This window comes from Otolemur garnettii, unplaced genomic scaffold, assembly GCF_000181295.1.
Source record: "Otolemur garnettii isolate 467f Iridium unplaced genomic scaffold, OtoGar3 scaffold00006, whole genome shotgun sequence".
Taxonomy (NCBI): domain Eukaryota; kingdom Metazoa; phylum Chordata; class Mammalia; order Primates; family Galagidae; genus Otolemur; species Otolemur garnettii.
Window position 1 is genome coordinate 20,149,990 of NW_003852401.1, and position 25,091 is coordinate 20,175,080.

At 43.3% G+C, this 25,091-nt stretch overlaps 1 protein-coding gene across 4 annotated transcripts in view; it reads right to left on the minus strand.

Moving 5' to 3' along the window:
• Nucleotides 1–25,091, minus strand: part of KDM4C (lysine demethylase 4C) — a 424,788-nt gene that overhangs the window by 370,258 nt on the left and 29,439 nt on the right. For all 4 annotated transcript variants that reach the window (XR_002771056.1, XM_003782886.2, XM_023507997.1 and 1 more), the window contains exon 2: nucleotides 11,384–11,544. Coding sequence is in view for 2 of the 4 variants with exons in the window: in XM_003782886.2 (XP_003782934.1) it covers nucleotides 11,384–11,527 (144 nt within the window). In the remaining 2 variants the exon portion in view is untranslated. The remainder of the gene's footprint in view (nucleotides 1–11,383; nucleotides 11,545–25,091) is intronic.

A 25,091-nucleotide genomic window follows, 5' to 3' on the forward strand; every position in this document is an offset into this window, starting at 1 on the left:
AAAAAAAAAAAGAAGTTGTTTTGTTTTGTTTTTGAAACAGAGTCTCACTTTGTCAGCCCTGGTAGAGAGCTCTGCCATCATAGCTCACAGCAACCTCAAACTCTTCAGCTCAAACAAGCCTCTTGCCACAGTTTTTGTATTTTTAATACAGACAGGGTCTTGCTTTTGCTCAGGCTGGTCTCGAACCCAGGAGCTCAAGCAATCCACCCACGTTGGCCTCCCAGACAGAGTACTAAGATTACAGGTGTGAGCCACTGCTCCTGGCCTATTCTTTTTAAAAAAAACAAACTAACAACTAAAATTTTTATATAAATATATAGCACACATACCAAAAATCCACAATCACAAATATGCAGCTCTGTCCATTGTTAGAGCAAACACCAAAGTACACAATGCCCAGTTCTAAGAAGCAGGGCATGGCAAGCAGCCCTGAGGCCCTCCAAATGTCCTCTCTACACACATCCTCCTCTTGCCCCAGAGGTCACCACTATACTGGAAGGGATGGCAATCATTTCTTTATTGAGCTTAGTTTCAATCTGAGTATGTAATAAAAAGTTTTTGAAATATATAAAAATTTAATCATACAGTATATATTCTTTGAAGTCAATCTTCCATGTCACTCAACATTTTCTGAGATTTAAATACGATGGCCTATGTAGCTCATTCACATTGACTTTAATTCTTACTCAGTATTCCCTCATATAAATATGTACCTATAACTGGTTACCACTGATGCTCATTTGGTTATTTCTAGTTTGACTATTGCAAATAAAGGTATTAATATTTGTGTACACACATTCTAAGTGCATATATGCAAGGAGTTCTCTACAAAATGCACACTTAAACAGACACCTCTAACAGTGAAATTACTGGAATACAGATTATGTTTGGTTCAAATTTAAAAGATACCGCCAACTTTTGTTACAGTGCGTGTACCAATTCACACTCCCTCCAACAACAGAAAGAGTTCCTGTTCTTCCACTTTTTCACCATCACCTGATACTGTCCATCATTTAAGTTTTAGTCTCTTGACTGGGTATAATGATATCTAAGTGTGGACTTTATTTGTATTTTCCCCATAACTAAAAAATTCTTTTCCTCTGTTCACTGACTTTATTGATATTCTCCTTTGTGAAGTACTTATTCAAATTTCTTGATGGTTTTACTATGGCATTGATAGTCTTTTTCTTATTAACGGATAGGGTTCCTTTACACATTCTGAATGTTGTTGGATATGTGAATATCCGTGCACACACAGGGAGACAGAGAACACTAAGTACAAGAGAAAGCAAGTATCTTTTTTTTTTTTTTGAGGCAGAGAATCCATTGTCCTAGGCTAGAGTGCTATGGCATCACAGCTCACAACCTTAAACTCCTGGGTTCGAGGGATCTTCCTACCTCAGCCTCCCAAGTAGATGGAACTCTGGGCACCCAGCACAATCCCTGGCTTGGTTTTCTATTTTTAGTAGAGAGGAGGTCTCACTCTTGCTCAGGCTTGTCTTTTTTTTTTTTTTTTTTTGAGACAAAAGTTTCACTTTGTCCCCCTCAGTAGAGTGTCATGACATCACAGCTCACAGCAACCTCAAACTCTTAGGCTCAAGCAATTCTCTTGTCTCAGCCACCCAAGTAAGTGAAACTACAGGCACCTGCCATAATGCCTGGTATTTTTAGAGACAGGGTTTCACTCCAGCTCAGGCAGGTCTCAAACCTGTGAGCTCAGGCAATTCCCCTTCCTCAGCCTCCCAGAGTGCTAGGATTATAGGCTGAGCCACTTCACCCAGACCGGATATAAATTTTTAATTTTAATGTTATCAAATTTATTCAACTTCGCGTTTTAATTCTTCAGCTGAAACAGCAGAAGGCATGATTTTATACTTGCTACATTTAGCCACGACTAAGAACAGAACTAGTCCAGAATGTCAGATCCAGAGCAAAAGACCAATAGGTACTGTGTTGGTGTGACCAAGATAGGTCTCTCAGGTGGTCCTGGTCATCGTTTGGTGATGAAGTCCTAGATCCACTGAGATGCAAGTTACAGACAGTAGCATGCTGCCCAACAAATGTACCAGTATCCTCAGCCACTGGCATTCCAAGTTTCTGCTCTTGCGGCCTTCACGTGTTCACAGGCTGACTTGGACCTCTGCCTCATCTTTCACCTTTTGTGCTTCAGCCTGCACATTCACTTCTCCCTCTGCTTTCATGGTGTGCAGGTTTCTAGAAAGACAGCCCTAAAGGCTGAAAGCTCATCTTTTCATTTATAAGTACTGCTATAAGCTTTAATTTTTAAAAAATATTTTTCTATTCAGGAACATGAAAATATTCCTTTTCATACTCCAAGAATGTTAAGATTTTGCCTTTCACGTTTTAGATCTGCAATGTACCTGTAACTGTGAAAGTCTTGGGTCCAGCTTAATCAGGTAAGAAAACTTGGGATCAGAAGATGAGAACTTGGTCAATGCAGGTTCACTTACACTTATCACTTATCACTTACAGCTGATAAGTGACAAAGCTGTTAGGTTAAGGAAAAAAAAGAATAACCTGAAAATGAGGATAGGCACGGTAGCTCATGCCTATAATCCTAGCACACTGGGAGGCTGAGGTGGGAGGATCCCTTGAGCTCAGGAGATCAAGACCAGCCTGATCAAGAGCAAGACCCATGCTCTGCTAAGGGCAAGAGGATTGCTTAAGCCTAGGAGTTTCAGGTTATTGCAAGCTATGTTGCCACAGCACCGCAGCCTGGACCAAGAGTGAGATTCTATCTCAATCAATCAGTAAATAAATAAATTCATTTTTTGAGACAGTCTCACTTTGTTTGTTGCCCTCAGTTAGAATGCCATGGCATCACAGCTCACAACAACTTCAAACTCCTGGGCTTAAGCAATTCTCCTGCCTCAGCCTCCCAAGTAGTTGGGACTACAGGCACCCACCACACAGCCCAGCAATTTTTAGAGTTGAGATCTCACTCTGGCTCAGCCTGGTCTCGAACTCATGAGCTTAGGCAATCCTACTAACTTGGCCTTTCAGAGTGCTAGGATTACAGGGGGGAGCCACCAAGCCCAGCCCATTTTTTTTAATAGAAAAAAAAAAATTAAAGTTAGCTGTCACACTTACATTAATTTTCATAAGCAACATGGTGATAATGTACATTTTATATTCTCTAAGGTATGTTGGTTTAAAATGAGTGTGAATGTGTATATCTCCACAGTGTCTGTTACTGAAAATACACCCTTCATTTTTTAAAAGTATATGTACACTGACACTGTATGAATATGGATAACACTACCTTGATAACATACTAAAAGGGAAAGGAAACTGTATTTAAGAGTATTGTAAAAACTAAGTTATTTTCCTTTTTTTCTTTATAGAGACAGAGTCTCACCTTCTCGCCCTCAGTAGAGTGCTGTGGCATCACACAGCTCACAGCAACCTCCAACACCTGAGCTTAGGCGATTCTCTTGCCTCAATTCTCCCCAAGCAGCTAGGACTACAGGCGCCCGCCACAACACCCGGTATTTTTTTGCTGCAGTTTGGCCTGGGCCAGGTTTGAACCTGCCACCCTCGGTAAATGGGGCTGGTGCCCGACCCACTGACCCACAGGTGCCACCCAAACTAAGTTATTTTCATCAGAAATAAGTCTGAATAGGCTCGGCACCTGTAGCTCAAGCAGCTAAGGCACCAGCCACATACACCACAGCTGGCAGGTTCAAATCCAGCACGGGCCCGCCAAACAACGATGGTTGCAACCAAAAAATAGCAAGGCGCTGTGGCAGGTGCCTGTAGTTCCAGCTACTTGGGAGGCTGAGGCAAGAGCTCACTTAAACCCAAGAGTTGGAGGTTGCTGTGAGCTGTGATGCTATAGCACTCTACCCGGGGAAACAGCTTGAGGCGCTAGCTCAAAAAAAAAAAAAAAGAAAGAAAGAAAGCTGTCTGAATAATTCAAAAAGTAAAACAGACTTATTATGGGTACTCATTTGAAATATATGCACAATAGGGGGCACCTGTAGCTCAGTGGGTAGGGCGCCAGCCCCATATACAGAGGGTGGCAGGTTCAAACCTGACCCTGGCCAAACTGCAACAAAAAATAGCCAAACATTGTGGTGGGTGCCTGTAGTCCCTGCAGCTGAGGCAAGAGAATTGCCTAAGCCCAGGAGTTGGAGGTTGCTGTAAGCTGTAACGCAACACACTCTACCAAGGCAATAATGTGAGACTCTATCTCTAAAAGAAAAAAAAGAAGGCTCAGCACCTGTGGCTCAAGAGGGTAAGGCACCAGCCACATACACCTGAGCTGGCTTCAAATCCAGCCCCAGCCCACCAAACAACAATGAAGGCTGCAACCAAAAAATAGCCAGGCATTGTGGTGGGTGCCTGTAATCCCAGCTACTTGGGAGGCAGAGGCAGGAGAATCACTTGAGCTCAGGAGTAGGAAGTTGCTGTGAGCTGTGATGCCACGGCACTCTACCTAGGGACAGCTTAAGGCTCTGTCTCAAAAAAAAAGAAAAAAGAAATATATGCACAATCAAAAATAATGTTTTGATTAGAAAAAAAATCATATTTAAAGGTAAGTATGTTTTCCTGTCCTGTGAAAAAGGAGGCAGTTGCTCACCCATTAAAAAAAGTTTTAGCAAAATTTTCTAAAGATAGAGAAGGAATACAATAAATTTTCAAAAATCTAAGTATCACTACCTTGTGTCTACTTTGTGCTTACATTCGAAAAAAATTTTTTTGTAAAAAGGAGGTATTTTATTGTTGACATACTATTTTAATTTTATATCTTCCACATATTTGGATTTAAACTGCATTTTGGAATTCATCTACAATGTTTGAAAGCGTTTTAAAAATTAAGTTCATTGTTTCTCAACCTTTTGGCTAAGATCAAGTGTAAAACTTCATAAGTTCATATCTATAACAAAAATTTCATTTTTGAACTATAATTTTAAATATTAAAACATCAAATTTTCTTACATAGGAAAAGCACAACATACTTAGGTCTTAAAAATGTAAATGTTAATTGTGAAAGTTAAAACTTTATATTTAGGGCGGCGCCTGTGGCTGAGTAGGGCACAGGCCCCATATACCAAGGGCAGCGGGTTCAAACCCAGCCCCAGCCAAACTTCAACAAAAATAAAGATAGCTGGGCATTATGGTGGGCTCCTGCAGTCCCAGCTATTCCAGAAGCTGAGGCAAGAGAATCGCCTAAGCCCCAGGAGCTGGAGGTTGCTGTGAGCTATGACACCAAGCACTCTACTGAGGATAATAAAGTAAGATTCTGTCTCAAAAAAAACTTTATATTTAATGAACCTAAATGAAAGAAAGTCATTCCTCCTAAAAGTTTACCTTCCTGATAATCTCAAAACACAGTACATATTTCACATCACCATTTCTCCAAATCCAGCCTGGCCCCTATTACTTGTGGAAAAACTCCAGCTAAAAATCTGTATTTTCCTTCTCTACTTTATAATAAATAAACCTACTGAGGAAGGAGGAGGAAAAAAAGAACTGTGCTTCTGACAACCTTTCTTCACCTTTGGGCAAAGATAACTATCAGCACTCTGTGGGCTGTTCATGAAAATACCTAATGTGGGCTTGGCACCTGTAGCTCAGGTGGCTAAGGTGCCAGCCACAAACACCTAAGCTGAAGAGTTCGAATCCAGCCCAGGCCCACCAAACAACAAAGACAGGAGCAACCAAAAAGTTAAATAAAAACAGCTGGGTGTTGTGGCGGGCACCTGTAGTCCCAGCTACTTGGGAGGCGGAGGCAGGAGAATCGCTTGAGCCCAGGAGTTGGAGGTTGCTGTGAGCTGTGATGCCATGGCACTCTACCCAAGGCAACAGCCTGAGGCTCTGTCTCAAAAAAAAAAAAAAAAAAAAGAAGAAAGAAAATACCTAATGTGCATAGCCAGAGCTCAAGAATATCTATGACCAGACCACTGCTGGGTACAGGTTTCACCCATATTCTATATTTAAAAGGCTCATTATTATCTCCTTCTACCAAAAAAACACAAGTTTTACATTTATAGAGACTGTTCCCTTTTTTTCCCAAATTGACCAACAACTTTATAGACAGGGTGTTAAATCTCACATTTCAGAAATAAAAGTAAAATCAAAAATGCAAAACTAAAACATGTTGAGAAGTGAAAAACTAAGACAGACTGTAGTATAAGGCCAAAGTCACTGCTATTGGAGCTACTCAATCAATTTCCTCAAATCATAAACTAAGGCCAATTCCTTAAATGTTGTCAATAGTGCATTAATAAAGAACCTCATGGGAAGCTCTGTTTCCCAGGATAGTCCTGAAAGCAAACCAGCTACCAGCAAACCAGCAAACCAGCTTGATTTTTACAGTATAATTTGATTCGGTGCAGTTTTGTTCATTTGCTACTACTACAACTTTAAGAACAAAAGAGAAAGTAGATAAAACTGAATTTATTCAACTTGATGAAAATGATGACAAAAATGATTAGAAACAAACAGTTCACTGTAGTCGACTAATATTAAGAAATTGGTACTCAGGTGTTGTGGCGGGCACTTGCAGTCTCAGCTACTCAGGAAACTGAGGCAAGAGAATCGCCTAAGCCCAAGAGTTGGAGGTTTCTGTGAGCTGTGATGCTACAGAACTCTCCTGAGGGCAATAAAGTGAGACTCTGTCTCAAAAAGAAAAAAAGAAAAAGAAAAAAGAAATTGGGTGGCGCCTGTGGTCAGTGAGCAAGGTGCCAGCCCCATATACCGAGGGTGGCTGGTACCCAGCCCCGGCCAAACTGCAACAAAAGCTGGGCGTTGTGACAGGCAGCCTGTAGTCCCAGCTACTCAGGAGGCTGAGGCAAAAGAATCGCCTAAGCCCAAGAGCTGGAGGTTGCTGTGAGCTGTGATGCCATAGCACTCTACTGAGGGCAACAAAGTGAGTCTCTGTCTTTTAAAAAAGAAAGAAAAAGTAATAAGAAATTGTTGCAATATTAAATAAATCAAAATGTCTCCAACTCTGTAAATGAGTCTCACTTTAAGAGAAACGGGCGGATCTGGACTCAGGTGTGTTTCATAATTGTAGTTCTCATTAGCTTCAATCTGTCACATAATGCCAACAGCAGCACAGGTGTACTCTACCTGTGTGCAGCTCCCTTGTGAGAGTGCCCCTGCTGCTCCCTCCTCTAAAGTTACTAAATGTGCCACTCTATCACAGGACCTTCAACAAATCTCAGTGGAATACAGTATATGGGGGGAGAAAACAAGACAAACCCTGAAGAAGAACCCTGAGAAGGCAAGAGACAATCATCCCTGCCCTCTACCCAAATGAAGACCAAATCTCTGCTAGCCCACTCCAAGTTCGTGACCAAAATTGTATCTGTTAAATGACTCCAAATGATTCTGAAATAATACATTAGCTTCAATAAAGAATGCTTTTTCTCTCCAACAACAATCTGTAGCTGTTGAGATTCCAAAAATGATATTTTTAAAAGGCTAAGCCAACAAGAATTTTTTTTTTTTTTTGAAACAAGAGTCTTACTATGTCACCCTCGGTAGAGTTCCCTGGCATCAGAACTCACAACAACCTCAAACTCTCGGCCTTACGAGATTCTCTACCTCAGCCTCCCAAGTAGCTAGGACTACAGGCACCCACCACAATGCCCAGCTATTTCATTGTTGTTCAGTAGGCCTAGGCTGGATTTGAACCTGCCAGCCTCGGTGTATGGGGCTGGAGCCCTAGCCACTACACTACAGATGCTGAGCCCCAACAAGGTATGTAATCTAAGATAACTCTTCTGAAAAATTCATTAAAAACCTTTACATTTTCTGCATTTTTTTATCTTCCTTTTTTTGTCTCTCATTCATCCCTAATTATCTCAACACCTCCAAATTTTAAAACTTTGCTACGATAGACTTGAACCTTAACAGGATACATTAACAAAATTATAGGCCTTAAGGAATATATGCCAGAAATGGTGAGGAAATTAAGTTACAAGTAGGTAGCATCAGGACCATTTGCAGGGACTGAACGCCAATCCGTATAATTCTGCAAGTTCTCTCTTGAACTGCAGTCTGCTCTCTATGCTACATGACCTTCATAGCAGAGATGTGAATGTCAAGGAGAACCCTTTACACCAACGGTTCTCAACCCTTGGGGTGCGACCCACAGGAACTGTATTAAAGGGTTGTGGAATTAGGAAGGTTGAGAACCACTGCTTTACACACATACAGTCAAGTGGTTCAGCCTAGCAGCACTGTCTGTCAAGGCTCACAGATTTATGTGGTGATATTGACAAGTCAATAGAAATGCACATTATAAATTTAACATTTAGAACATTCATAAATTTAAATATGCTAAAGTGCAATAAAATATATTCTTCCAAGGGAAATTTTTAAATTAAAATAGACTTCTAGGCTCAGCGCCTGTGGCTCAAGCGGCTAAGGCACCAGCCAAATACAGCCCGGGCCCGCCAAAAACAACAATGATGGCTGCAACCAAAAAATAGCCAGGCATTTGTAGCAGGCGCCTGTAGTCCCAGCTATTTAGGAGGCAGACGCAGGAGAATCACTTAAGCCTAGGAATTGGAGGTTGCTGTGAGCTGTGATGTCAGGGCAATCTACCCAGGGTGATAGTTTGAGGCTCTGCCTCAAAAAATAAAATAAAATAAAATAAAATAGACTTCCATTACAGAAGGGACACACAAACCATCTCAGGTTGCAAGTCAAAGGATGAATTATATAGACAATCTTTTTGTTTTTGTTTTTGTACAGACAGAGTCTCACCTATCGCCCTCAGTAGAGTTCCATGGCATCACAGCTCACAAAAACCTCCACCTCCGAGGCCTAGGCGATTCTCCTGCCTCAGCCTCCCGAGCATCTGAGACTACAGGCACCCGCCACAACGCCCAGCCATCTCTTTGCTGCAGTTCGGCCTGGGCTGGGTTTGAACCCGCCACCCTCAGTACATGAGGCCAGTCTCCTACTCACTGAGCCACAGGTACCTCCCCATATAAGACAATCTTTTTTTCAAAGCTTTAACTTTGCATCTATACATCCAAACATGCAAGGCAGTTCTCAGCATTTTACTGGCCACCCTCATGACCATGCACATATCATTTAAAACCACAGTTCTAAAGTCACTAGCATCATTTTTTTAAAAGAATATTATCTGGCACCAATAAAAACGATATAAATTATGTAAGTATTTTCAAACACTACTTCTCCCACCTCTTCTGGTCTGAACCACCGTCAGCTCCTCACTAGATACACACAGCTAACCCTGTCAAGACACTCTACATATATTACCAACATCAAATTCATTCCTCACTCAGAAGCCAGTGTGGTGTTTTCAAAATAATGTCACAAAAACAAAAAAATAAAGAAACAATCAGCCACCAACTATCAGGTTTTCCTTTCCCACTATACTCAGATTAAAACCCCTACTAAAAGCCTTACTATGGCTTGGCGCCCATAGCTCAGTGGTTAGAGTGCCAGCCACATACACTGGGGCTGGCAAGTTCAAATCCAGCCCAAATAACAATGACAACTACAACCAAAAAATAGTCAGGCATTGTGGCAGGCACCTATCATGCCAGCTACTTGGAAGGCTGAGAGAAGAGAACTGCTTAACCCCATGAGTTTGAGGTTGTTCTGAGCTGTGATACCACAGCACTCTACCCAGGGCAACAGAGTGAGACTCTGTCTCAAAAAAAAAAAAAAAAAAAAAAAGCCGTACTATGGCCAGACAAGCCCAATACTATCTGGCACCCTGTTCTCTTATTTCTGACCCTCTTCCCCTGTCCACTGAGTCCCAACTCCACTGATTACCTCCTCTTTCTCCCACATGCAAAGTCCAGGTCAGCCTGAAGGCCTCTGTCCCCACATTGTGAAAAGCCTAGTTTCTTTCCAGCCTTTGGCTCTCCATGTACATGTCCTTATTATCATTCTCAAGTGCTACACACCACTAGAACAAAAGCTCCATCAGGCCGGGCATGGTGGCTCATGCCTATAATCCCAGCACTTGGAAGGCCGAGGCAGGTGGACTGCCCGAGCTCATAGGTTCAAGAACAGCCTGAGACAGAGCAAGACCCCGTCTCTAAAAATAGCCAAGAGTTGTGGCGGGCACCTGTAGTCCCAACTACTTGGGAAGCTGAGGTAAAAGAATCATGTAAGCCCAAGAGTTGGAGGTTGCAGTGAGCTGTGACACCATAGCACTCTACCCAGGGTGACATAATGACACTCTGTCTAAAAAAAAAAAAAAAGGAAAGCTCCATGGAGACACAAACTGGGTCTGTTCTGCCCCCCTAGCACGTGGTATAATGCCTAGCACATTGTAGGCACTCTGCATCTGGTAAACAAATAAGTAAAAAGAAAACAGAATAGGCAAATCTAGACAGAGGAAAAAGTAGAACTGTGGTTGCCTAAGGCTGGGAAGACAGCGGAATGGGGAATTCCTGCTCAATGCATACAGAGTTTTCCTTCTGAGGTGATGAAATGTTTTGGAATTCAAAAGAGGGGCTGGCTACATAACTCTGTGAATATACTAAAAACCGCTGAATTACACACATTATAAATGGGTGTTATTTTATGGTATGTAAATAATATCTCAATAAACCCATTATAATAAAGAAATGAAAAACCAAGAAAACAAAAACATAAAAAGAAAAGAGGTTGTAAGAGGGACTTTCACTAGCAAATGCAATCACAGCAACCTGGTTTCTTGTACCCTCAATGAATCCCCAACAATAAAGACGAAAAAAAAGGGCGGCACCTGTGGCTCAGTAGGTAGGGCGCCAGCCCCATATACCGAGGGTGGCAGGTTCAAACTGCAACAAAAAAATAGCCGGGCATTGTGGCAGGCAGCTGTGGTCCCAGCTACTCGGGAGGCTGAGGCAAGAGAATTGCCTAAGCCCAAGAGTTGGAGCTTGCTGTGAGCCGTGTGACCCCACAGCACTCTACTGAGGGCGATAAAGTGAGACTCTGAGAAAGAAAGAAAGAAAAGAAAGAAAAGAAAGAAAAGAAAGAAAGAAAAGAAAGGAAGGAATACGGAGAAGGGAAGAAGAAGCCTGAAGTTGTCAGGCTTCAGATTAATAACTGTCCTCGATGAGAAACTGCTGAAAACTAGGAATACACTCATACCTTTGTAACCCATATATGAATCTCTTTGGCTTCTATGAGCCACCCTTGATTTAGGTAAGAAAAAAAAACAAAAAAACAACCAAAACCCTTAGAACACAAACTGGAATAATTAGAAGAAAAAATAATTACTCTTTGTAGAAAACAAATGTTCCATATTAATTAACAAAAACAAAGATTTTAAAAATAACTTCCTTCAGAAGCAACAAAGTCTTACATCATGAAGACAAACAGCATAATTTAAAAGCCAAGTGATGGTTTTTCATTTAAAGGATCTAAGAATAATCACCTTCGCAAGTCCTGCTCGATGGGCTCCTTTAGATTCCATGTATGCAAGGTATTTGTTGAAGTCTTGAAACTCCTCCATGGAGGGTCTGAAGGTCATTATCTTACAGCTAGGGTTCAGAGGGCTCTCTGACTCGGCCACCTCCATGATAGCTGGGTCAGTGTCTGCAATAAAGGCAACATGGTCAACACACCAAATTACTGTGAGCCTAAAGGTGAGTGGTCACTTCTCTCAAGTAACATGGAAGCTCCCCAGCAGGAACTCCCCTCTCCTGTGACCTGTCATTCCCTTCTATTACTCCTAGGGAGACCTCTCATCTCTCTCAGGGCTCCTGAAAAAATAAGGGCCTCTAATCACTCCTGGCAAGTTCCTATTCCTGGCATTCAATCACTGACCTGACTGCACTACTGGCCCCCTCAAAATTGTTCCAAGTAAAGATGAATTTTCCAACTTTGGAAGCTTACAAGATGTTGCTTATATGTACCACAGCTGAAGAGATACACAAGCAGCTGCATAAAGGCCTAGTCTAGGTACAAGATCCCTGAACAGAGTTTACTCAGGTGTGCTTCCAGACTGTCATAATACTTTCCTATAATAATTTACAAACCACTCATTAAGCAAAATAGTCAGGCATCAAAGATAAAGCACTAGAAACATAGGGGTGAGGTTCCTCTTCACCTTCCAAGTTTATTGTCCAGAGGCGGAGCAAACTCCACTACAAAAATGTACACAGGACAGAAAAACTAACTCCACCCATAGTTAATCAGAAATCATGGCTTAGTGCCTGTGGCTCAAGCAGCTAAGGCGCCAGCCACATACACCTGAGCTGGCAGGTTCAAAACCAGCCTGGGCCCGTCAAACAACAATGACAGCTGCAACCAAAAAATAGCCAGGCATTGTGGTGGGTGCCTGTAGTCCCAGCTACTTGGGAGGCAGAGACAAGAGAATCACTTAAGCCCAGGAGTTGGAGGTTGCTGTCCCACAGCACTCTACCCAGGGTGACAGCTTGAGGCTCTGTCTCAAAAAAAAATAAATAAATAAAAACCAGAAATAACTTCCCAGCCAGGCACTGTGGCTCGCACCTGTAATCCTAGCACTCTGGGAGGCTAAACTGGGAAAAGAACTTGAGCTCAGAAGTTCAAGAACAGCCTAAACAAGAGCAAGACCTTGTTTCTATTTAAAATAGAAAAAACTAGCCAGGTATTGTGGCAGGCACCTGTAGTCCCAGCTACTCAGAAGGCTGAAGGAGGAGGATTGTTTGGATCCAGGACCTTACTGTGTGCTAGCCTGACACCACAGCACTCTAGCCTGGGCAACAGGTGAGAAAGGAAGAGGAAGGGGCAGGACAGGGTAGGGAGGAAAAAAGGGATCACCACCCTAGAAAGGGGCAGAGTTTAGAGTTTTAAGAAGGTGTAGGAACTGGCCAAATGAGAGAAAAAACATGCCACAGTGGAAATATTTAGAAATACTGCAGAATGGAGAAAAGGTTAACATGTCTGGAACTTAGAAAGCAAAGATTGTAAGAGATTGAGGCAGAAAATCAGGCAGTAGGTTTTGCTCTGAAAACTTAAGACTTAATCTTTGCATCAATGAACAGGATGATTCAATGAACAGAATGATTCCTTCAACAAGCATGTCCCGAGCACTAGCATGATGGGCACAGGGAACGCAAAAGTGAACAAGCAATGCTGGAGAGACTGCCTCAGGAAGGAGCCCGACTGTGGAGGATTCAATAGGACCTGGTGTCTGACCGGTCCTTTAGCTCAAACAACAAATCCCCTCGGGGCAGCGCCTATGGCTGAGGGGGCAGGGGGAGCGCCGGCCCCATAAACCTAGGGTGGTGGGTTCAAACCCAGCTCCGGCCAAACTGCAACGAAAAATAGCCAGCGTTGTGGCAGGCGCCTGTAGTCCCAGCTACTCAGGAGGCTGAGGCAAGAGAATCGCCTAAGCCCAAGAGCTGGAGGTTGCTGTGAGCTGTGATGCCACAGCACTCTACCAAGGGTGACAAAGTAAGACTCTGTGTCTAAAAAAAAACAAATCCTCTCAGAACAATTTTTTTTTTTGAGACAAGAGTCTCACTGTGTTGCCCTTGGTAGAGCTCGGTGGCATCATAGCTCACAGCAACTTCAAACTCTTGAGTTGAAGCAATTCTCTTGCCTCAGGCTCCTAATCAGCTGGGACTACTGGTGCCCACCACAACACCTGGTTATTTTTTTTGTTGCAGTTGTAATTGTTGTTTAGCTGGCTCAGGCTGCGTTCAAACCTGCCAGCCTCAGTGTATGAGGCTGGTGCCCTACCCGAACTACGGGCATGGCCTTTTCCCTTTTTTTTAAATAAATAAACTCAGCTTGCCTGACAGAAAGAAAAATTGGAAAGCGATGGATGGGGTGAGTTAAAGGAGAAAACATGTTACGAGTTAGTAAAAGTGAAAACCCAGCAGGGCTCTGATAGATGCATGGTCATCATTAGTTTAAAGAAAGCCTAAAGGAACATAAAAGCTAGGAGGAACATAACCCTGCTACCCTTTAGAAATCTGCAATCCAAAGGAGAAAATAACCTGCACTGAGATACATTAATACATAGAAGTAAATATTCTGGATTCTCCCTACCTCAGGAATGAGGCATACAAAGAAAAAAACTTCCAGGCTACCTCCTTACCCACCTCCCTTCACATGTACACAACACACCCAAAGCCACGAGTAGCACTATTAGAAGTTTCTCTGTACGGTAAATACATGGTACCTTAGAGGTATCTGGATCTGGCCCCAGCCCAACTATTGCAGCCTTGTCTACCATCACTGCCTGCATTATACTTATGCTCCCATAATAATCACTGACTTGTGCCTCTGCACACAAACGAAGTTCTCTGTGCCTTTGTACAAGTTATCCTTTCCCCTGGGAGCAGCCTATGCCTGCTTCCCCTTTACCTGTCACACTCCTCCCCACCCTTGAGATTCCCAACCCTATGGAAGAAGGCTGGGTGAACCACCCTGTGTCCTCATCTCCCTCTCTGCCTTCCTCATTACCACCTGTCCCAACTGCTAACATTACGGACAACCCACTGAACCATCAACTGCTCCAGGGAAATGCAAACTCACCATCTCTTTAAGCCCTGGCATAGAGTCTGGCACCCAACCCTGGCTCACAAGATCTGCTGCAATAATTATTTGCCAGCTGAATGAAGTAAGTGCCGGGTGCTAACATATTTACATAAAATGATAACAATGTCAGGAAAAGGAAAGAACTAGTCCCAAACACAGAAAAGTTACTTAGAAAAGAGATTCATCTGCATGACTGGTAAATAGAAGAGAAAAATCTGAGCAGTGAGAAAGGGAAGCCAACATATTACCTCTTTAGAAACGTTTGGTACACAGAAGGCAGCATTCCTTTTCCCTATGCCAGAGAACAAGGGTGGCCTAAAGCTTTCTCTAAGCAGAAGAGGCCAGTAAAGTCCTAATGCTAATCAGAGGAAAACAGTAAGTGAGTAGCACACACTACAGAAAAGAGCCAGCATTAGGCAGGTACAGGGCAAAGAGCAAGCCTGCCATTACACAAGGTAGGCAAGGGAAGGGGGGGAATAATACAGATACCTGGAAAAGAACATTTGGGGCTGAGGCAACAGCAAGAAAGTTGGCTCTGCAGCTTTTCAAGGAAAAACAAAAAGCTGAGTATAGCTGCTAGGCAGTGAGCAAGGGTGACAATAGATGAGGCTGAGGAGGAAATAAGTTTCACCTTTACGCTGCATGAAATGAGAAGTGATTACGGACTTTCTCCCTTCTTATCTATCTAGTTCTTCACACTCAAACATTCATTTCCATTCAAAGAGATGGCACTGCAACCCTCTGAACAAGCTAATGCAGTGAAGTGAGTTGGCTCACACTTTGTAAATCCCATTCTGACTTCTGTCGGAAAGGACAAGGCTGCAAGCAAAGAGATCAGCATGGAAGCAATTTGCACTAACTCAAGATAAGATGGTGGCATGGCCCGTAGGGGGCAGAGAAAGGTGGGCAGATTACAGGTATATTCTGAACAAAATTCCCAGCAGAAGCAGGAGAAACAAGAGCCTAGATTTCTGGCCTAAGCTACAGAACAATAGTGCTGACAAGAAACTGAGGCATGGGCCAGAATGGTAATCCCAGCAATTTGGGAGGCCAAAGTGGACAGACTGCCTAGGGTCAAAGGTTTGAGACTAGCCTGAGCCAGAGTGAGATCCCCATCTCTAAAAATAGCTGGGCATTGTGGCCGGTGTCACAGCTACTTGGGAGGCTGAGGCAAGAGAATCACTTGAGCCCAAGAGTTAGAGGCTGCTGTGAGCAATGATGCCAGGACACACTACCGTGGGGGGGGTGGGGGGGACACAAAGTGGAACTCTGTCTCAAAAAAAAAAAAGATAGAAAGAAACTGAGGCACGGAGACTGGGTAAGACATGCAGCGCATAGGCTCAGTGCCTGTGGCTCAAGAGGCTAAGGCGCCAGCCACATACAGCTGAGTTGGCAGGTTCGAATCCAGCCCAGGCCCACCAAACAACAATGACGGCTATAACCAAAAACAGCCGAGCATTGTGGTAGGCACCTGTAGTCCCAGCTACTTTGGAGGTGGAGGCAGGAGAATCACTTGAGCCCAGGAGCTGGAGGTTGCTATGAGCTGTGATGCCACGGCACTCTACCTAGGGCAATAGCTTGAGGCTCTATCTCAAAAAAAAAAGACATGAAGCACATAAGTATTAAAACCTCATCCCTTGGCCTAGTGTGCTAATTAGACTGGGAAATATATTTCTGCCATTCCTAACATCACTATTCCCTTGATTACACTAAATTAATCCTATCTACAAATCTGGTACATATAGTCAATACCTCGTTAGCTTAGGTTTTAGGCCTTTCTCAATCTATAAAGTTAATAAGTGATCATTATAAATTTTTAAATATGTTGAAGTATTTAAAAGATTTAACTTTAAGACTACCACCCAGATCTTTGCCCATACGATAGGCAAAAATGTGTAGAGTTAAATTTTACCAATAATTCTGGTCTTGGGCTCGCCGCCCGTAGCACAGTGGTTACAGCACCAGCCACATGCACCAACACTGGTGGGTTCAAACCTAGCCCAGGCCAGCTAAACTACAATGACAACTACAACAACAACAAAAACAGCTAGACATTGTGGCGGGCACCTGTAGTCCCAGCTACTTGGGAGGCTGAGGCAAAAGAATTGCTTAAGCCCAACACTTTGAGGTTGCTGGGAGCTATGACACCACAGAACTCTACCAAGGGCAACACTGTGAGACTGTCTCAAAAAAAAAAAATTCTGATCTTGGTCTAGAGCTCTGTAAGTGCTTAGAGGTCCAAATGCTATGATTTTAAAAAATAAAACAAAAAAGCTTAATTTCACTGATTATTAGTAACACTGATCATTTCTGAACACATACATTTTCATTTCTTCTGGGGGGGTTACTTATTTACATTATTTACCCTTAAAATGCACTTTATAAAGTTTCTGTTGCGTTCTTTCTAGTACCCGTTTGTCATTGTTAAGCTTAATCGTGGCATTACAATTAAATTCTCAGCCCCTCCTTTTGCTCTTTCACCTTTATTTGTCTAAGCCAAGAAGAAGTATTAGGTTAAAATAGTCTTGCTGTACTGTTTTATTTTTCTTTTTTTTTGAGACAGGAGCCTCAAGCTGTCCCCCTGGGCAGAGTGCCATGGCATTTCAGCTCACAGCAACCTCCAATTCCTGGGCTCAAGCGAGTCTCCTGTCTCAGCTTCCCAAGTAGCTAGGACCACAGGCGCCAGCCACAACGCCCGGCTATTTTTTGGTTGCAGCCATCATTGTTGTTTGGTGGGCCCAGGCTGGATTCGAACCCACCACCTTGGGTGTATGTGGCTGGCGCCTTAGCCACTTGAGCCACAGGCACCGAGCTGCTGTACTGTTTTCTAATGAGAGAAAGACTTATATTCTGCAACAAGCACCACTATGAGATTTTTAGCTGAAGGTAATGTAATAATATTTGTTTAAATGCTACCCATCTTCTGAAACTCAGTGCCCAAGTGAATGACAACAATATCTCTGGCTGGGTGAGGTGGCTCATGCCTATAATCCTAGCACTTTGGAAGCCTGAGTCAGGAGAATGGCCTGAGCTCAGGCATTCAAGACCAGCCTGAGCAAGAGCAAGATCCTGTCTCTACTAAAAACAGAAAAACTAGCCAGTCACAGCAGGCACCTATAGTCCCAGCTACTTGGGAGGCTGAGACAAGAGGAGTGCTTAAGCCCAAGAGTTTGAGGTTGCTGTGATCTGTGATGCCCTAGCACTCTACCAAGGGCGACTGAGTGAGACTCTGTCTCAAAAAAAATAAAAAAAGTCTGATGCTAACTTTGTTACTCTGCTTCTACAGAGCTGGCCTTCAATATTTCTGAAACCACACAAAGTGAAGAACCATATTTATAGCAAGTAATCTAAGATTTTTTTTTTGAGACAGCTTGTCCTGGGTAGAGTGCCTTAGCATCACAGAACACAGCAACCTCAAACTCTTGGGCTTAAGTGATCCTCTTGCCTCAGCCTCCTGAGTAACTGGGACTACAGGCATCTGCCACACCACCTGGCTATTTTTAGAGACAGGGTCTTGGTCCTGCTCAGGCTGATCTCAAACTCATGAGCTCAAGCAGTCCACCTCCCTTGGCCTCCCAGAGTGCTGGGATTACAGGAGTGAGCCATGCCCAGCCCAAGATTTTTTCAACCAAACAAAAAGCTTTTCCATTAAGGGAAGAAAAGTCCAGCATTAACTCACATTTACATAAACACCCTCAATCTTTGTTTCTGAACATTTATGTGATCATAAAAGAAAAATGTCTACTCTCCATAGTGGTGATGGTAATTTTACTGGGGAATACAAAATAAACTGAGGATATACAGTAAATAGTAAAAGGTACGGGTCCAGTGTCAGTCTTTTATGGGTGGTTATCCAGTTCTGCCAGCACCAATTGTTGAATAGGGATTTTTTCCCACTCCATATGCTTTTATTTGGTTTATCAAAGATAACATGGCAACTAGAGACTGGTTTCATCTCTTGGTTTTCTAGTTGGTTCCATATGTCTATGTCTCTATTTTTGTGCCAATACCATGCTGTTTTGAATCCTGTGGACTTGTAATGTAACCTGAAGTCTGGTAGAGTGATGCCTCTGGCTTTGCTTTTATTACTAAGAATAATAAAAAACAAAGTACTATTTTTTCCGGTTCTTCAAAGTATGAAGTTGGTATTAGGATGGAATTGCAATGAATCTGTAGATTGCTTTGGATAGAACAGACATTTTGACAATGTTGATTCTTCCCAGACAAGAGCATGGTATGTTCTTCCATTTGTCAATGTCTTCTCCTATTTCTTTTCTTAGGGTTTCATAATTCTCTTTGTAAACATCCTCTACCTCTTTTGTTAGGTATATTCCTAAGTATTTCATTTTCTCTAAAGATACTATGAAGGGAATTGTGTCCCTGTGTCCTGTATTTCCGATTTGTATTCCCTTATTTAAATAACTTCTGTGTGGCTCAGCGCCCATAGCTCAGTGGCCAGGGTACCAGCCACATACACCAGGTCTGGCAGGTTCGAACCCAGCCCAGGCCTGCTAAACAATAATGACAAATACAGCTTGGTGCCCATAGCTCAGTAGTTAGCATGCCAGTCACATACTCCGAGGCAGATGGGTTCAAACCCAGCCTGGGCCTGCTAAACAAGGACAACTACAACAACAACAAAAATAGCCAGGCGTTGTGGTGGGTGCCTATAGTCCCAGCTACTTGGCAGACTTAAGCAAGACAATTGCATGAGCCCAAGAGTTTTGAGGTTGCTGTGAGCTGTGACACCATAGTACTCTACTGAGGGTGACAAAGTGAGACTGTCTCAAAAAAATAAATAGGGCAGTGCCTGTGACTGAGTAGGACGCCGGCCCCATATACCAAGGGTGGTGGGTTCAAACCCGGCCCCAGCCAAACTGCAACAAAAAATAGCCAAGCATTGTGTGGTGGGCACCTGTAGTTCCAGCTACTCGGGAGGCTGAGGCAAAAGAATCACCTAAGCCCAAGAACTGGAGGTTGCTGTGAGCTGTGACGCCACAACACCCTACTGAGGGTGCCAAAGTGAGACTCTGTCTCTAAAAAATAAATAAATAACTTCTGTGAGAAGAGTTATTCTCTTCTCTTCTTCTGTGAAGACATATGAGTATTAGTTAATTGAATAAGGCCTGCCATTCCAGGTGCAATGGCTCAGTCCTTTAATCCCAACACTTTGGAAGGCTGAAGTGTGAGGATCACTTGGGGCCAGGAGTTTGATACCAGCCTGGGTAACAGAGCAAGACCCTGCTTCTACAAGAAATTTAAAAATAGTAGTATAGACCTTATACTTCTGTCACTCAGGAGGCTGAGATGGGAAGGATAGCTTGACCCCAGGAGCGGACAGCTGCAGTGAGAAATGATGAAGCCACGGGGCCACTGCACTTCAGCCTAAAGGACCAGGAGAGACTTTAAAAAAAAAAAAAAAAAAAAAAAAGGCTGGCCATGTTGGCTCACACTTCTAATCCTAGCATTTGGAGAAGCTGAGGTAGATGGATCACTTGAGCTCAGGAGTTCAGTCTGAACAAGAAGGAGACCCTGACTCTACTAAAAATGGAAAAAATTAGACAAGTGTCATGGTAGGCACCTACAGTCTCAGCTACTCGGGAGGCTGAGGCAAGAGGATCACTTGAACCCAGAGTTTGAAGTTGCTGTGAGCTATGACACCACAGCAGTAAGGTGACAGAATGAAACTCCATCTCAAAAATAAATGAATAAAATAAATACACCAGCCGCATAGGAACTGATCTATACTACTAACTACCTCTGAAGACCACACTTCCAAGATCTACTATAAAGTACAGTCCCAGGGAGATACGGCACTCATCAGTTTAGCAGATAACACGTTAGGCTAAGAAAAGAATGAGCCCAGGCCCTGCCTCGGGCAGATGGATGTCTGGCCTTTCAGTTCCAACACTGCAGCTCACTGGGTTTGGACTCACAATGAGCCAAGCAAGCTTCTGCTTGGTTGGGCATCGGGATGGGTTGCCTTGTGTTTCCCAAAAAGACATGTTGAGACCTAACCCCCACTACCTGTGAATGTGATCTTATTTGGAAACACGGTCTTTGTGGGTATAAGCAAAATGAGGTCATATTCAATTAGGGTGGACCTTAACACAGTCTGACATTAAAAGACAGCTCCTTTTAAGAAGAGAAGAGACAGACACAGAGGAAAAAACACCATGTGAGGATGGAGGCAGATACTGCAGGCATGTTGTTGTAAGCCAAGGAATGCCAAGGATTGCTGGCAGATGCAAGAAGCTAAGAGAAAAGGACAGAGCAGATTCTTCCCTGAATCCTGTAGAGGAAGGATGCCCCTCCCTATGCCTTGATTTTGGTATTCTATCCTCCAGAACTGGGAGAGAATATATTTCTCTTGTTTGAAGCCATCTGAGCCTGTGATAATTTGCTTCAGCAGCCCTGGGAAAACTAATACCGGCGTCAAGGGCCAGACAGAAGAGAAAGAAGCAGAAGACCACATTCTCCAATCTGAGCTTTATCAATAGTAAAGTTCATAATAGTCTCATCTTACATTAATGTCATCTTTCTCAGAAGGTTCTAGGCTTGGGAAGAAAAGGGCCATTAGCACACTATGCAGGTACTGAACCACACATGGCTTTATAGGCTGCCCTTTTCTGTCATCCCAGGACCCACAGGCCTAGGCCATAAAAAAGTAACACAACAAAAAGCCCTTAACCTGACTTGGCGCCTGTGGCTCAAGTGGCTAAGGCGCCAGCCACATACACCCAAGTGGCGGGTTTGGATCTAGCCCAGGCCGCCAAACAACAATGACAGCTGCAACCAAAAAAATAGCCGGGCGTTGTGGTGGGCGCCTGTAGTCCCAGCTACTTGGGAGGCAGAGGCAGGAGACTCACTTGAGCCCAGAAGTTAGAGGTTGCTGTGAGCTATGCCAAGGCACTCTACCCAGGGGGACAACTTGAGGCTCCTGTCTCAAAAAAAAAAAAAAAAAAAGCCCTTAGACTGTTGGCCACTTTTGCCTAAGCCAGGCTTCTCTTCTGTCTCAGAGGTCCAGGCAGGTTTTCTTTAATCCTTTGGTCTCTTTCAGATCTCTAATCCATCTTCTTCCACTGGCCTGCACAAACCCAGAGTAGGAATGGAAACATGAAAAAGGGAGTTCGGCAGGCAATGTACCCATAGATGAGGCCAAGAGAGGTTCAGGCCAATTTAATGAAAGGGAATGAAGACCCACCTAGGCAAAGATGGCAAATGTAACAGGAACAGTAGAAGGTTTGTGGTTATAAGGGGCATAGGGAGAGGAAGATTCCATAGGTTGATGGAAGGCTTTGGTGGTTCATGACTGTACTTTATAGCCCCAGCTACTGGAAAGGCTGAAGCAGGATACTTCCAGGGAACTCTTAGGACAGGGCCAGGAAGGGCTTTTGTTCTGGGATGGTAGGTGGGGGGAAGGGTTTAGGCCCCTAACCACATGAACTCAAGGAGACAGTTCTCAGACAAAAGAGCCAAGGCAACAAAGGAGTCAGTGCAAAAGTTCCTTTAACTTGAGTTCAGAGTCTAGGCTGGGTCCCAGGAGAAGGTTCCAGAGAAGGAATGATAAAAGTTATTGTGTAAGTTCTCCCCCATATATCTACAGCGCCCACCTCTCTTATACCTTGGTGGATGGGAACTGGAAGAAGTCATCCTCCTGGGCAAACTGAGTAAGACTTCTCTTGTTCACCAATAATCTGGCAAGATTAACAGATTTATGGGCATTTAGGCTGTCTTTTCTTCATAGTAAGAATGAGAACCCAGAACAGTATGCAGAAAAGTCTGCTGAAGGCGCAGCATAGTGTCTCATGCCTGTAATCCCAGCACTCTGAGGGGGTGAGGTGAGAGCGAGGATCCCTTGAGCTCACGAGTTCGAGACCAGCCTGAACAAGAATGAGACCCATCTCTACTAAAAAACAGGAAAGTAAGCCAGGCATGGTGGTTCATGACTGTACTTTATAGCCCCAGCTACTGGAAAGGCTGAAGCACGAAGATTGCTTGAGCCCAGGAGTTTGAGGGCTTGAGCTAGGCTGATACCTAACCTGGGCAACAGAGTGAAGTTCTGTCTCCAAGAAAAAAAAAAAGGAAGAGAGAGAGAGAAAAAATTTCAAATTAAAAGACTTTAATATAATGTATAATCCTAAATTGAATTATAGGATCTCAAACCGAAAATATTTTTGGACTCTTCTTTTGCTAAAAGGAATATGAGTGAAACAAAAGCTGACACTTGAATAAGATCCGAAAATTGCATAATAGTATTGTATCAAGATTAATTTCCTAACTTTGATAAGTGCACTGTAGTTACAGAAGATAATGTCCTTGCTTTTAAGGAATATATGATACATTTATGTCTTCAAGTTACCTTCAAATGATTCAGAAAACAGTATGTGTGTACATATACACATACCCCATGAAAAAGTGAGAGAGAGGAGGAGGGAGAGAATGTGCTAACACACGAGAGAGACAAAATGATAACCCTAGAACAACTTTAACATTCGAAAAATCTGAATGAAGGGTTTAAACATCTTTTCTCTGTTTCACAAATTTTCTAAAGTCTGAAATTATTTCAAAATAATTTTTTGTTTTTCTAAGACCAAGTCTCACTCTATCACCCTTGTCAGAGTGCTCTGGCATCATAGCTCACAGCAACTTCCAACTCTTGGGCTTAAGCAATTCTCTTGCCTCAGCCTCCCAAGTAGCTGGGACTACAGGTGCCCGCCACAACACCCAGGGGTATTACTCTTGCTCAGGATGGTCTCGAACCGTGAGCACAGGCAATCCACCGGCCTCAGCCTCCAGAGTGCTAGGATTACTGGCATGAGCCACTGCGACCAACCTCAGAATCCTAGATTTTTAGAAATTCCTCTACCTCCTTACACTTTAACTGTTATAACTCCCAGACATCATCTCATTGGGGATTTTTTTTTTTTTTTTAGAGACAGAGTCTCACTTTGTTGCCCTTAGCAGAGTGCCATGGCATTACAGCTCACAGCAACCTCCAGCTCTTGGGCTGAGATGATTCTCTTGCCTCAGCCTCCCCAGTGGCTGGGACCACAGGCACCCACCACAACACCCAACTATTTTTTGTTGCAGTTTGGCTGGGTCCGGTTTGAACCCACCCTTGGTATATGGGGCTGGTGCTCTACCTGCTGAGCCACGGGCACCGCCTGGGATTTTTTTTTTTTATCATCTCATTTTTACTGGGGCTTTCCAAAGTATTTTACTTGAGTTTTATAGAAACAATAGCATTGCTGTATTCACAGTTCATCTATTTCCATACTATTTGATTACATCTCATAATGTCCTAGTTGGTATAAACTATAGTGAGATAAGCACTGTTGCCTTGCTAACACACAAATCAACTGATATTTTCATATAATAAACATAGCCTGCTTAGCCTTGTGTGTGGGTATCAGTGGTATTCTTCAGAGGGAATTCAGAGTAACCCTTTTCTAGTTACGTTAGGATGATTGAGAGCTTCCGTAATAGTAGGCCAGTAAGAATAAGTAGCAGTAAGGAGCTGGCCAGTTGTTTTTTTTCTTTGAAACAGAGTCTCTCAAGCTGTCAACCTGGGTAGAGTGCCATAGCATCATAGTTCATAGCAACCTCCAACTCTTGGGCTGAAGCGATCCTCCTGTCTCAGTTTTTCAATTTTTAGTAGAGACAGGGTCTCACTCTGGCTCAGGCTGGTCTCGAACTCTTGAGCTCAAGCAATCCACCAGCCTAAGCCTTCCTGAGTGCTAAGATTACAGGCCTGAGCCATGGCACCCAGTCTGTTTTTTTGTTTTTTAGTTTGGTTTTTGTTTTGGTTTGGGGGAGGGGGGTGTTTGTTTGTTTGGTGACAGAGTCTTGCTCTTGTGCCTGGGCCAGAGTACAGTGGCCTCAGCCTTGCTCGCAGCAACCTCTAACTCCTGGACTCAAGTGATCCTCTTGCCTCAGCCTCCCAAGTAACTACGACTACAGGCACCTATCACAATGCCCCGCTTATTTTTTCATTTTTCATGGAGACAGGATCTCACTATTGTTCAGGGTGGTCTAGAACTCCTGAACTCAAGCAATCCTCCAACCTCAGCCTTCCAGAGTGCTAGGATTACCTGGGCAACAAAGCAAAGACTATCTCCAAAAAAAAGGTCAAAAATTATGATTGCACTTAATTATTTCCCTTACCCCTTTTCCATTACTAAGCCATCTACTCCTGCTTTAGGAGAAAGTCAAAAGAATAGCAGAGTTTAACGTGAGTTAAGGAAAAATTGGGCAGGAAGGGGGCGAGGGAAGAAAAGCTATCTAATGTGCACAACGCACACTGTTTGAGAGATGGCTACTAAACGCTCAGATATCACCACCATACAATTAATCCATGTAAAGAAAAATTACCTGGACCCCTAAATCTGTCAAACTAAAACCAATTTTTAAACTTTTTTTTTTTTTTGAGACACAGTCTCACCTTGTCAACCTCGGTAGAGTGCCTCACAGCAATCTCAGACACTTGGGCTCAAGCGAGTCTCTTGCCTCAGCCTCCCAAGTAGCTGGGACACAGGCTCCTACCACAATGCTGGACTATTTTTAGACATGAGATCTCACTTCGGCTCAGGTTGGTTTAAGCCAGTGAG